The 13,189-nt window shown below is 38.7% G+C and overlaps 1 protein-coding gene across 1 annotated transcript; it reads right to left on the bottom strand.

Annotated features, from left to right (window-relative positions):
• Window positions 1–9,292: 9,292 nt before the first annotated feature.
• LOC115224900 lies at window positions 9,293–12,524 on the bottom strand. Its single transcript, XM_029795857.2, has one exon. It carries the CDS (start codon window positions 12,081–12,083, stop codon window positions 10,437–10,439), a length of 1,647 nt encoding a protein of 548 aa, XP_029651717.1. The 5' UTR covers window positions 12,084–12,524; the 3' UTR covers window positions 9,293–10,436.
• Window positions 12,525–13,189: the final 665 nt, after the last annotated feature.

The following is a 13,189-nucleotide window of genomic DNA, read 5'->3' as shown; positions in this document are numbered from 1 at the left end:
CTTTTTTCTCTCTTTTTACAATCTCTTTTAATCGAAACCTACACCCCTTTTTTATCTTTTATTTTTATTTTCTCCCCAAAAAGAAAAGCTCTACTTTGTAATTTGTCCCCTCTGTGTTCAGCCCTGTGTGGCTAATATAGAAACAAGACTCTAATCTGATTCGTTTCATGGTTTCTACAGCTGGGTGCCCTTCCTGACACCAACCACTTTACAGAGTGTGCTGGGTGCTTTTATGTGGCACTGCTCAGGCACTTTTACATGGCATCACCATTTGTGCTTTTTATGTGCCACCACCACAGGAGCCTTGCAGGCCAATCTTGTTTACCAGGAGTGGCCTTAAAACTTCTGCTGTGGACCACAGGTCTTTTTTGAGTATAGCGAGGCGCTAGCTACCTCAGTCCTTTGTCATCTCATCTAGAAGGTTCAGCATCCTGAGGTTATCCTTCATACATGAATATATATAGTGATCTGAGGTATTGGTTACCATAAATCCTCGTTTATAATCTGCATTTTTTCCCCAAAGTTTAAAGGTCAAAATCCCTAGTGCGTACTATATACGAGGTTATTTTCTAAGCAATGTCCGAGTCTCTATTTGCTGTCCGGCAATGTTTATTCAGGCGCATTTTGTGATGTCGGGCATGAAAATACCTTAAGCTAAGCCAGAAAGCAATGAAGTCATAAAAGAATTTTACAAACCAAGGACGTTATATAGACCTCCTTGACTCAAGTTAGAGAAGGGGTGCGTATTACACAAGGTTTAGGTTTTTCAGAGGTACAGCCCCCTAAAAATCCCCTGCGTATTATACTCGAGGATTTACGGTAAATCTGCCTTCAACTCAGTCGCACGCCTGTGCTTCGTTTATTTTTTGTGAGTTGCACATGCCTGGTTTGAAGGTTTGACCAATGCTGGTAAGCTGAGGGGCTGTACCAGACTCCAGTCTGATTTGGTATGGTTTCTATGGCTGGATGCCCTTCCTATACGCCAACCACTCCAAGACTGTAATGGGTGCTTTTAAGTGCCAGTTTCAGTGACCCCAGTATCTGCCACGACTACAATTTCACTTGGCTTGATGGGTCTTCTTCTCAAGCACAGTATGTTGCCAAAAGTCCCAGTCGTTTATCCTTGCCCCTGTGAGGCCCAGCTCTCAAATGTGCTTTTTACATGCCACCAGTACGGGTGATATTTATATGACACCGTCATCAGTGACACTGCCTCCATATTATATGTGTGTGTGTGTGTGTGTGTGTGTGTCTGAATGACACTCCCAAAATATTACACACACACACACGGATGATGATTTGCATATTCCAACAGTCTTTGCATTCTGAGTTCAGATTCAGTGTCATTCTAAAAATAGTCAATTACATCATCCAAATCTCAAAGCTCTGAGATAATCCATGATTAAGTGAAAACAATGTGGATCAAAGAAGCTTTACATTTAACGGATTAATCTAAGCGCTAAAGGGTTAAAACTCTGAGTAGCAAACACATAAACCATCAGCTTCAAACACACACACATATATAGTAGTAGGAGCACTCCGTCGGTTACGATGACGAGGGGTCCCAGCTGATACGATCAACGGAACAGCTTGCTTGTGAAGTTAATGTGCAAGTGGCTGAGCAATCCACAGACATGTGTACCCTTAACGTAGTTCTCGGGGATATTCAGCGTGACACAGAGAGTGACAAGGCCGGCCCCTTGAAATACAGGTACAACAGAAACAGGAAGTAAGAGTGAGAGAAAGTAGTGGTGAAAGAGTACAGCAGGGATCACCACCATCCCTGCCGGAGCCTCGTGGAGCTTTTAGGTGTTTTCGATCAATAAACACTCAGAACGCCCGGTCTGGGAATCGAAACCGCGATCCTACGACCGTGAGTCCGCTGCCTTAACCACTGGGCCATTGCGCCTATACACACACATATATGTAGTGTGGCTGTGCAGTTAAGAAGCTCGCTTTGCAAACAGATGAAATTAGGTTCGGTTCCATTGCACAGCACATTGGACAAGTATCTTCTCCTATAGTTCAGGGCAATCAATGCCATGTGAGTGAATTTGAAGGAAGCCCACCCTATATGTGTGTGTGTGTGTCTCCGCCGACCAGCTGGAGTTAGTTTATTTAAGCCCCTGTAACTTAGTGGTTCAGCAAAATAGATCGACAGAATAAGCACCAGTTTTTGATCTTTTGTATATGGATGTGTGGTAAGTAGCTTGCTTATCAACCACATGGTTCCAAGTGTCTTCTACTATAGCCTCGGGCCGACCAAAGCTTTGTGAGTGGATTTGGTAGACGGAAACTGAAAGAAGCCTGTCATATGTATGTATGTATATATGTTTGTGTGTCTGTGTTTGTCCCTCCATCATCGCTTGACAACCGATGTTGGTGTGTTTACGTCCCCGTAACTTAGCGGTTCGGCATAAGAGACCGATAGAATAAGTACTAAGCTCACAAAGAAATAAGTCCTAGGGTTGATTTGCTTGACTAAAAGGCAGTGCTCCAGCATGGCCACAGTCAAATGACTGAAACAAATAAAAGAGTAAAAAAAAAATATGATAATGGGTGAAGTTCAACAATGTCCACTGAATGAAAAGCTAATTATAAAGCAACAGCTGACCGTAATCAACAATGCATTAATTGGTCAGTGTCAGTCACACAACCGGAATGTTCTCACATGAAATGCAGTAGACAACATTGCTATCTTATATCATCATCATCATGGGAACAACACACAATGCCTCCCCCCCCCCATAGAAACATAAGAAAAGAAAAAAAAGCATAAAATCGGGGTGGGGGGCGGGCAAGAATGTAAAAAGAAAAAAATTTAACTTTTGACAAAAACGAAATTCTTTCAGAACTATGTGAAATACAGGAATATTTTTTTTTTTTTAATTAAATTAAAATATAATAAATTGTAATAAAGGTGGTGCTCCAGCATGGCCGCAGTTAAATGATTGAAACAAGTAAAAGAGTAAATCAAATGTTTTTTTTCTTAATCCACCTCCCCATCTACCCCAAATCATCAGATTGGCAGAATTTTTGCAATTGTTGTGCTTTGAAGTCCCAAACATCATGAGAAAGAAAAAGAGTAAGGGGGAGGGTGTACCAAAAAATATTGTAATTTTGGTCATTCCCCCCCCCCCACCCGCACTTAGTTTATTTGGTTGGAAATATAATTTTGAAGTGTTCGTGGTTTAATTGTGAGGATCTGATCAAAAACTTTCCAATTAAATTTTTAAAAAAAGGGAAAAACTTTTCAAATATAAATAAATAGGCGCAGGAGTGGCTGTGTGGTAAGTAGCTTGTTTACCAACCACATGGTTCCGGGTTCAGTTCCACTGCGTGGCATCTTGGGCAAGTGTCTTCTGCTATAGCCCCGGGCCGACCAATGCCTTGTGAGTGGATTTGGTAGACGGAAACTGAAAGAAGCCTGTCGTACATATGTATATATATATATATATATATATGTGTGTGTATGTGTTTGTGTGTCTGTGTTTGTCCCCCTAGCATTGCATGACAACCGATGCTGGTGTGTTTACGTCCCCGTCACTTAGCGGTTCGGCAAAAGAGACCGATAGAATAAGTACTGGGCTTACAAAGAATAAGTCCCGGGGTCGATTTGCTCGACTAAAGGCGGTGCTCCAGCATGGCCGCAGTCAAATGACTGAAACCAGTAAAAGAGTAAAGTGGAAGGATACAAAAATAAACATTATTTCCCATCTTACTGCAAGTTTTGTTTTGTTTTGAAAACTTTAAATTTTTTCATGAATTATTTATTGTTTATATTTTGAATTACATATATATGGGGGACACCAAACTACCTTAAGTCCTTAGGGCCTCTATGGGTCTCAATCCGGCCCTGACTCTAGGGTGTCCGACAAGTCATAAATTCCCTTGGTGTGTTATAATCAAATGAATAACAACAGACGATGGGTAATTGTCAGGTCATTACAGCTGTTTCTTACATAACTTTTTAATAGAAGAATGGGAACAACACTCCATTACTAAAGATCATAATCATCAGATGAGACGTAATTTTACAAAACAAAAGTGTCTCAAGAATACATGAGGGATGTGGCTGCCATTTCATAGTTGGCCTTGACAGACTCCAGCCGCATCCCTGATGTATTCTTGGGATATTTTTTAGTGTTGTAAAATTACGTCTCATCTGATGATTATGATCTTTTATAATGGAGTAATATTCTCATTTTTCTATTAAAAAGTTATGTAAGAAACAGCTGTAATGACCAGACAATTTATCGTTTATTCTTATTCATTTGATTATATGTGTGTGTAGATATTATATGCGTATATATACGTATATATATATATACGTATATATATATACTCACACACACTTGTAATCTCATCCAGAATAGACATAAATACAAATATTTCCATGTGACAGGCTTGATAATTGTTAAGAGATTTCTTTCTACATGAAACCATTGGTAGCCTTCTTAAGTCACAAATAAAGAGTGTGTGTATATATATATATATATATATATATATAACTGCCCTCCCCCACCATACAAACATTCGTGTATTGTAAAGTCATACCCCAATTTTTTTCCAGTTAAAATTAAATATAGAATAGTGACATAAACACGAGGAAGTACTATATATATATATATATATATATATATATATATAATATATATATATATACAACATTACTCTTTTATGTACATTTTTTATGTACACTGATTTGTTCTGCTTTTTTTATGTTTAACCCTAGTCACTTATGTGGGGGTTTAATAAAGTATGTGATTGAGTATTATCTGGTAATTGATATTTGAGTTAGATGTATTTCTCCATTTTCTTAACTTGTATATATATATATATATTATATATATATATACACACACATACAGGTTGATGCAAACAGGAAAAATGAGTACATGTATGTTTTTTTTGTTGTTTTTTTATATATTTAGCAGAAGGTGATAGAGTGACCCAAGGCCCGAGAGTTTCATGTATTGGCCAATGCACGAAACTCTCGGGTCTTGAGTCACTCTATTACTTTCTGCTGAATAATAATAAACATGTGTTCGTGTGTGTGTGTGTGTGTGTGTAGTTTATGCCATGAGAATTTTGGAACTTCAAGAGATGTGAAATAAATTGTTTTTAACAGGGAACTCGAAGTCGATAAATCTATAAAAAAAAAAAACAGAATATAAAACAAAATCCTTTTATTTTCTCTTTTTCTTTTTTGGTGGTGGGGGTTGGGTGGGTGGAGTCGAACGCTGCCCGTGGGACACGAACCCACATTTTCTGTGAACTTGATGTAATTTGTACCAAAGTAAACCTTCGAATCTCTCCATCCTTTTAAGAGCCTTTGTCCTTCTTACCAGCATTAATTTTTTATGTCGTTGATAAGCTAAGAATTTAGAATCTCCACGACACACAGACACACATTGATAGCGACAGTTGTACATGATGATGATGATGATGATGGTGGTCCCTTCTAGTATAGGCACAAGGCCTGAAATTTGGGCGGGGGTGGGTGGTGAGTAGTCGGTTACATCGATCCCAGTTCTCAATTGGTACTTATTTCAGCGACCCCGAAAGGATGAAAGGCAAAGTCGACCTCGGCGGAATTTGAAAATACTGTCGCTACATTTCCGAGTTCAATTTCGCCTTTCATCCTTTCGGGGGCGATAAAATTTACTATCCCCCAGCCCCTCAAATTTTTCAGGCCTTGTGCCTATAGAAGAAAGTGGGAGAAAAATGAAAAATAGAAATAAGAAAGTAACCATAGTGAATTGGGTGAACACTGGTGTAGTCTTTTAGTTGTATTTATTGATCTGTTTAATTAAAAAACATAGGATTAGGTTTTTTTTTTGTTGTTGTTTGTTTCCTGTGTGGTGTGTGTATATATATATATATACTTTATTTAAAGCAACAGAATTCTAGCAAAAAACTGTCCGATGAACGGCAACGTGAAACTCAGAGTAACAGGTTTTGTTGAATTTTCTGCTGCTTTAAATAAAGCATATTACTCTACCACTGGTATTTGAGTACTCTTTTTTCCACCTTGTTTCACATTTATGTGTTTACTCCGGTATATATATATATACACACACACGTTTAAACAATCAATCATTCACTCTCTCACATAACCTCCATACAGACACTTTTTCTTTCACACATACGCACACAGGAGCACTCACAAGTTCTCATACACACACACACACACACACGATTGTACGAGTGATTCAAAACGAAATAGACACACACACACACACACGTCTATATATACGGGGCCCTATTAAAAGAGCAATTTGAATTGAAAGGACCGTAAAGGCGAGGAGGATAAACTGCTTGCCTTCCATAATAGCAACGATACATACTACACATGTGTCACTTAAAAGCTTAGATGTGTAAATATAAAGTTTGTTGTGTTACAGGTTTTAAAAGCACATGTACGGAAGCGTGGTTCACAGGTTGTGTATTTTTGTGCGTACGTGTGTGTGTTTATGTATATATATATATGTGTGGAATTGTATTATAGCCATAGTTGGTCAGACCAGTGTTGTGTGTGTTCTCAAGGCCTATCTTAAGTGGGTCAGCCAAGATATTTTATGATCAAAAGCGTTTTGCCTGTCCTTGTATGTAAGTACAACGGGTATCAAATTTGCTCTTGTAATTCTTAGTTCTTATAAGACGACAGGACAGGGTGATTTGGCTGCGCTTTCAGGCAAGTCGAGTGACCAACCATCGTTAAACCTTTTCCCTCATCTAAAGCATTTTTAGAAGTTTGTCCTAAATGTCCATGCTTGTTGTTAGACCTTAAATTAGCCCCTTGTTTTATACATTGAAACGAAGGTAAAAACTCTTGTGCAGTGGTTCTCAACTGAGTTCCACATGGCCCTTGAGAGTTCATATACGATTTCTGTGGGGTCCACGTGCTAAAATAGTAAATTAGGGATCCACAATAGAATTTGAAGGACCCCCTAAACAAACGAATTACAAATTTATCAAGAAAGTCAAGTGAAAATAATGTTTTCTTTTGACACATTCTACCAGTATACGAAGTTTTAAAGTGTTTAGTTAACTAGAAATTGTGTTGAAATCTGGCCTTCAAAAGGAAAAGATCCACAATTTTGTTCTAGGCGTATGCATTGGTACGTATTGCAAGAAACTGTGAGGTTTCTTTCTCCGACATTTTACATGGTTCAACCTAAACACGTTGATGCGTGGAAAGCAAAATAGGAATTCTGAAAGAAGTTTCTATAAAACTAGCTTTTTTAAAAAATTGTATGGTTGGTTGGGTGGCGGGGAGTCCACCAGAATAACGGTTGAGAACCCTTGCTCTAGTGATTGAAAAGAAATGGGAATGTCTCGTGGTATATGATGCATGGACGTCTGGGGAATATGTCCTGTATATTACATATGATACACTGGACAAGCAAAGGGTTAACCGGACATATCTAAATGCTGTTAGGGATGTGGAAGTGGATCTCTGGCCAATTTAGAGTCTTAATAATTGTTAATCTTTATATATAAAAGTGAAGTTGTGTGTCTGTCTCCTACGATTTAGATTCCTAACTACTCCCACATTTTGCGGTGCAGTTTAACCAAAACCGGGTATCTTATAGTCGTGATTCATATCGAGCCCTTCTGGGTATTAGCGCGCGTCTACGATGAGTCTACGATTTAAAAAAAATTACCATTTTTTTTCCATTTTAATGCATTTTTTCGCTATTATATAAGGGAAGTAACTCTCTAAAAATGTCTACGATGAGTTAACGATTTAAAAAAAAATTACCATCATTTTTTTCCATTTTAATGCATTTTTTCGCTATTATATAAGGGAAGTAACTCTCTAAAAATGTCTACGATGAGTCAACGATTTAAAAAAAAATTACCATAATTTTTTTCTCATTTTTAATGCATTTTTTTGCTATTTTTTGGCTATAACTCTCCAAAAATGCTTATATAGTTATTTCCCTTACAAACCCGAGCAACGCCGGGCGATACTGCTAGTAATATATAAATCAATGCTTTCATATATCTTGTATAAATTACATATCTCCATTGCAGTTTAATAAATTCATTCGATTAAGATTTCTTTTAGCTCGCCAGGTTTAAGTATGTTAGTCCACACTTAACTGTATCGTCTTCATGTTGAAGGCGCTCCTGGGAAAATTCTCACTCTGTAATTACACAGATATATATATATGTATGTATGTAAGTGTGTGTATTTGTGCGTGCACGTGTGTATGTGTATATTTGTATGGCATAACTACAGAAGCGTGCTCCCCCCCATCGCCTGATTTCGTTTCCTCATAACTTTCATGAAAAAAAAAGATTTTTTTTTTGGGGGGGGGGGGATTACGAAAATTTCTAAAAATATTTTTCAGACGGTGTAGAATTACAATTATACGGAAATTTAATGTGGGAGGAAAAAATGGCCTTTGTTTCCTCATGCATTTTTATAATGTATATTACAGTTAAGCTGAAAATTATATACTTTTTAGAACTGTTCATTTAATTTTATTAACAAATAAAAGGAGTGGCTGTGTGGTAAGTAGCTTGTTTACCAACCACATGGTTCCGGGTTCAGTCCCACTGCGTGGCACCTTGGGCAAGTGTCTTCTACTATAGCCTCGGGCCGGCCAAAGCCTTGTGAGTGGATTTGGTAGACGGAAACTGAAAGAAGCCCGTCGTATATATGTATATATATATATGCGTGTTTGTGTCTGTGTTTGTCCCCCTAGCATCGCTTGACAACCGATGCTGGTGTGTTTATGTCCCCGTTACTTAGCGGTTCGGTAAAAGAGACCGATAGAATAAGTACTGGACTTACAAAAAGAATAAGTCCCGGGGTCGAGTTGCTCGATTAAAGACGGTGTTCCAGCATGGCCGCAGTCAAATGACTGAAACAAGTAAAAGAGTAAAAGAGTAAATATTTAATTTTCAAAAAGTTCTGAGGAAACAAAGTCAAGGGTTGCACACTTGTGTATTTATGCCTATATATATATATATATATATATATTATATATATATATATATATATATATATATCCTGCCTGAATACTGTATACACACTGTAGATTGATGTATGTGCGCCAAGGTGTATATTGATACAATAAAATTTTTAATTTAGTTTATAATTTCTCGTATATACCATTGTGTGTGTCTGTATTTTGTTCCAGGAGGTGACACGTTCAAATAGAAGCTATGCCTAGCCACTTAGAATATACTACACTCAAAAATAAATCTGAGAGTGAATAAAAATATTAATCCATAATCGTTAGTCCGACAAAATGCGTTTGTTTCGTCTATTTTGTGGAGTTATATCCCAGTCTTTTTTTTTTTTTTTTTTTTTGGTACATGCTAATTTATAAGAGTTCTGTTCAGCCATAGGCGAAACAAAATATATATTGTCGGACTAATGATTATGGATGAAATAGTTTATAGTGTGTGTGTTTGTCATCATTAAAAGCACTTCCACCAAAAATTAATATTTCTGATGAATTAATTATATTTTTAATTAGTGTTAATTTAGTGACGTAGAAAAAACTTTTTTTTTTCTTTTCAAATTTAATCATTTAGGTTATTAAATAATTTGATAACTTGAACATATAACATACTGAAGGCAAAGCAAAATTTGCATAGGAGAGAATATAGTTTTCGTAATAGAAAAAAATATATATATATATATCTTTTTTTGAGGTATAAAACAAAATTTCAAAGGGTTTTTTTTTTTAAGTTTTATAAGCAAACTTTTTCTCTTTCGTTTTTGTTTTTTTTTTTTAAATACAATTTTCCTTTTCATCTCTTTTTTTTAAAATTATTATTTGGAATGATGAAAATCAGTAACGCACCGGACTTCCTAGTTCTGGATTCAAACCCCTCCTGATCAGTTTTTTTGGGGGGGTTGTTCCCCCCCCCCTTATATATTAATCCATAATTAGTTATCGATATATTAAAACTCCATTTTTCTCCAATATATTTGTGGCTTCGTGTTAGAAATCATTTATCATCATAATTACTGTATGTGTATTTAAAAAAAAATTCTTCTTCAGTATCCGTATTTGGAATTAATGTTTAATCCACAGTAACAAAGGCAATAATAGTAATAATAATAATAATCTCCATCATCACATCGTCGACAGTAATAACAGCAACAACAATTACAGAAAGCAAACATCTTTTTTTTAAAGACGTATCATTTGTGATTAAACATTGTACAGAATCGTCCTTTCAGATTTTCGTGTTTGTACGTATCTGTGTGTACATTGATGCATGTATAGGTATGTAGGTATATATATATATATATGTATGTGTGTGTGCGCGCACGTGTGTCTGTTCACACATATATGTACATGCATGCGTGTATATAATGTATATAAAAGCAGGTGTACATTGTAGTGTGTGTGTGTGTGTTGTGTACAAAAGGTGGGTAGAGATAGATGGGAGATTGTAAGCTGTTAGTTAACAAGATCGCTATCAGGGTAATGTCGATAGGACGTGTTCTCTTGGTCGTAGATGCCGTGTTTCTTGCTTTCGGCCGCAATGCTTCGGGCAAAGGCCCTTTCGTTCTGGAAAGCGTGTGCTCGGTCCAGCATGAAGCGGTTTTGTTTATCAGAACCGTTTAAGACTTCCGAACTGTACTCGACATTATCGTTCGGCAGCTCGGCGTCTTTCGAACCCTTTTTGGCGGATTTCTTCGATTTCTTTTTCGATTTCTCTTTCTTTTTTCGCGTATTCTTCGTCGAATGTTCGATTTCTGCTGCAGGGGGTGACAAAGAGCGCGGTCTCATGGTCGGGTCGCCCGCCAAATGGGCCGGGTAAATGTAAGGGTCGTAAGGGTAGATCACAGACGGAGGGGAAGCGGCTCCCGAAGTTATGAACGAGCCCTTTTCGTATCGGTCCTTCCGACTGAGGTGTGTTTTCGAGCCGCCCAGAGCAGAGGCGAAAGGTTCGTAATCTAAAGGAGGACTGGGCGGTCTTGAAGAGCCGCTCGAAGATTCGGTATCGCGACCATTTTTTATCGCTGTATCTTTGCGTGAATTCCGTAAGGCGTTATCCTCGGGTCGTATGGTGCTGCCCGCTGAAGATCTCTGAGACCTCACTAAAGACGGTGAACGGCCAACTTTCTCTGATATTGATGGCGCAAGTGGAGGCGGGAGTCTGGCGTATGTGGTGGGTAAAGTCGATTGAGAATTGAATAGATAAGGGTCTTTACGGATCAAAATGTGAGATGGGGGCGGCGACAAGAATCTTCTTGACGACTGAGAAATGTTCACGGGAACGGGAACCACTCTTCTCGGTCCCGGGATGTAATGGGAGTGTGATGGTACCATAACTGAAGAATGATGTCTTCTGGAGACGGGTCGATCGAGGGTTCTCGGTATTCTGAGGACGTCGTTGTTCATTTTCTCGACAGTGTAGCTTCTGGCGAGTGTGGACCCTGTGCCGTAAAAGTATCCTTGGGTTGGCGGTGGTTCCTGGAACTCTGGGGACAGGTCGCTTTGCGGTGACTTTTGGTCGGTTAGCAAATGGAGTTCGCTTTCGCTTTGAGGCCGTAAAGAGAGCGAATTCATGCGTGATAGGGACGGGATATTGGACGGCACAATTCCGTTGCGAAATGCTCGGTCAGCCAGCTTCGAAGACTGCACCAGACCGATGGCATCTCCTGTAGATTTGCAGATAAACGAGTGACATTCAAGGAATTTCCTACCTTTCGTTCTTCGAGTAATAGCAGCAAAAATCACTGGTTTCTGGCTGTACACCCCACCGGCAGCGGGCGAGTTGAGGGACACAAATCGGGGTACTCTCTGTCCTGCCCTCGTCAATAAATGGATGCACCGTACTGCTGCGCAAAAGGTTAACGATGAAATGGGGAACCACATCACCGAGCCACTGTCCTTCAAATACTGCATCTGTATTCCAGTGGGTGTCACTGATAGTACAGCTTCCACACCACTAATCTCTTTGTCATCTTTGTATGGGTAACGTTCCCTTAAGGGTTGTTGTATAGCTTCCAGGCCCTTGGAAGCTTCCAGGGGTACTGCACTCCCAATGTACAAAACCCCACATTGAAACAACGTCTTTTCATCCCCTTCGACAAACATATTTGAAGAAGGGTTTTTATATCCCCCTTTTTTTTCTATATTTTAAATCTTTTTTCCCTTTAGTTTGTTTTAGGAGTCCGTTTCTTGTAAATGTTCTGCTCTCAGGTAAAAAAAAAATCCGTGGTCGTGTCGCTCCTTCCTTCAACAAGTGTAAAAAAAAAATACAGGTGTAAAAAAAAAATACTAATAAATGTAGCTGAAATGAAACGAGTCTTCTTAGTGTTGCTGTACGAGGCTGAAAAAAGGACGGCTTTCTGTCCTGGCCGACGACACCTGAAGTAACACACCAGGTGTGCAATCTGTGTAGATCATAGTCGTAGTGGTGGTAGTAGCTGCGGCGGCGGCGGAGGTGGTGTTGGTGGTGGTGATAATAATAGAAACAGTGATTGGAGGCGGCAGCGGCGGAGATACCTGCGGGATTTGACTGACAAACTGGCTGACAGGTATCTTGTGTGGGTGTGACTGAGCCGAAAGCGTGTGTAAGAGCACCCTATATACAATGTGTGTGTGTGAACTGACTAAGAAATTTGTGACATTATTAGGCTGTATACATACACGCACACACACACACACACCTGTGTGGCGTGTATGTATGCATTGGCTGTAGGTGTGTTTGTGTCAAGGTATTCGTGATTGCAAAGATGAATGATTGTTTAAATGCGTCGTGTGAACGAGAGTAATTGTGACTCTGTGTGTGTGTGTGTCGTCTGAGATTGGTATGTGTGTGTGTGTGTGTATATAGGTAAAAAGTTTTATTTCTTAATATCTTAATTTGACTACGGAACGTCTCGCTGCTAAAGCTCTCTCCCTTGAAAAAAAAGAGAAAAAGATACGAGAAAAAAATCTTCTTCTCCCCGACATTGTGACATTTGCAGAAAAATCCTCCTCTTTCCCACCTCCTACTTTTTAACACACACACACACACACGTACATACACAGATACACACTCACACAAATACGTACATATACAGACACACACACACACACAGACGTACATACAAACACACAATTACGTACATACACACACACACAATTACGTACATATACACACACACACAAATACGTACATGCACACACACAAATACGTACATACACACACACATAAT

The sequence above is a fragment of the Octopus sinensis genome, linkage group LG26 (assembly GCF_006345805.1).
Source record: "Octopus sinensis linkage group LG26, ASM634580v1, whole genome shotgun sequence".
In the NCBI taxonomy this organism is placed as follows: Eukaryota; Metazoa; Mollusca; class Cephalopoda; order Octopoda; family Octopodidae; genus Octopus; species Octopus sinensis.
Note: the sequence above shows the minus strand (reverse complement) of the source record. Positions and strands in the feature narration are given on the sequence as shown.

Excerpts from the sequence above, each read along its gene's own strand:
- LOC115224900 (XM_029795857.2), bottom strand. The coding sequence starts at position 12,083 with ATGTTTGTCGAAGGGGATGAAAAGACGTTGTTTCAATGTGGGGTTTTG.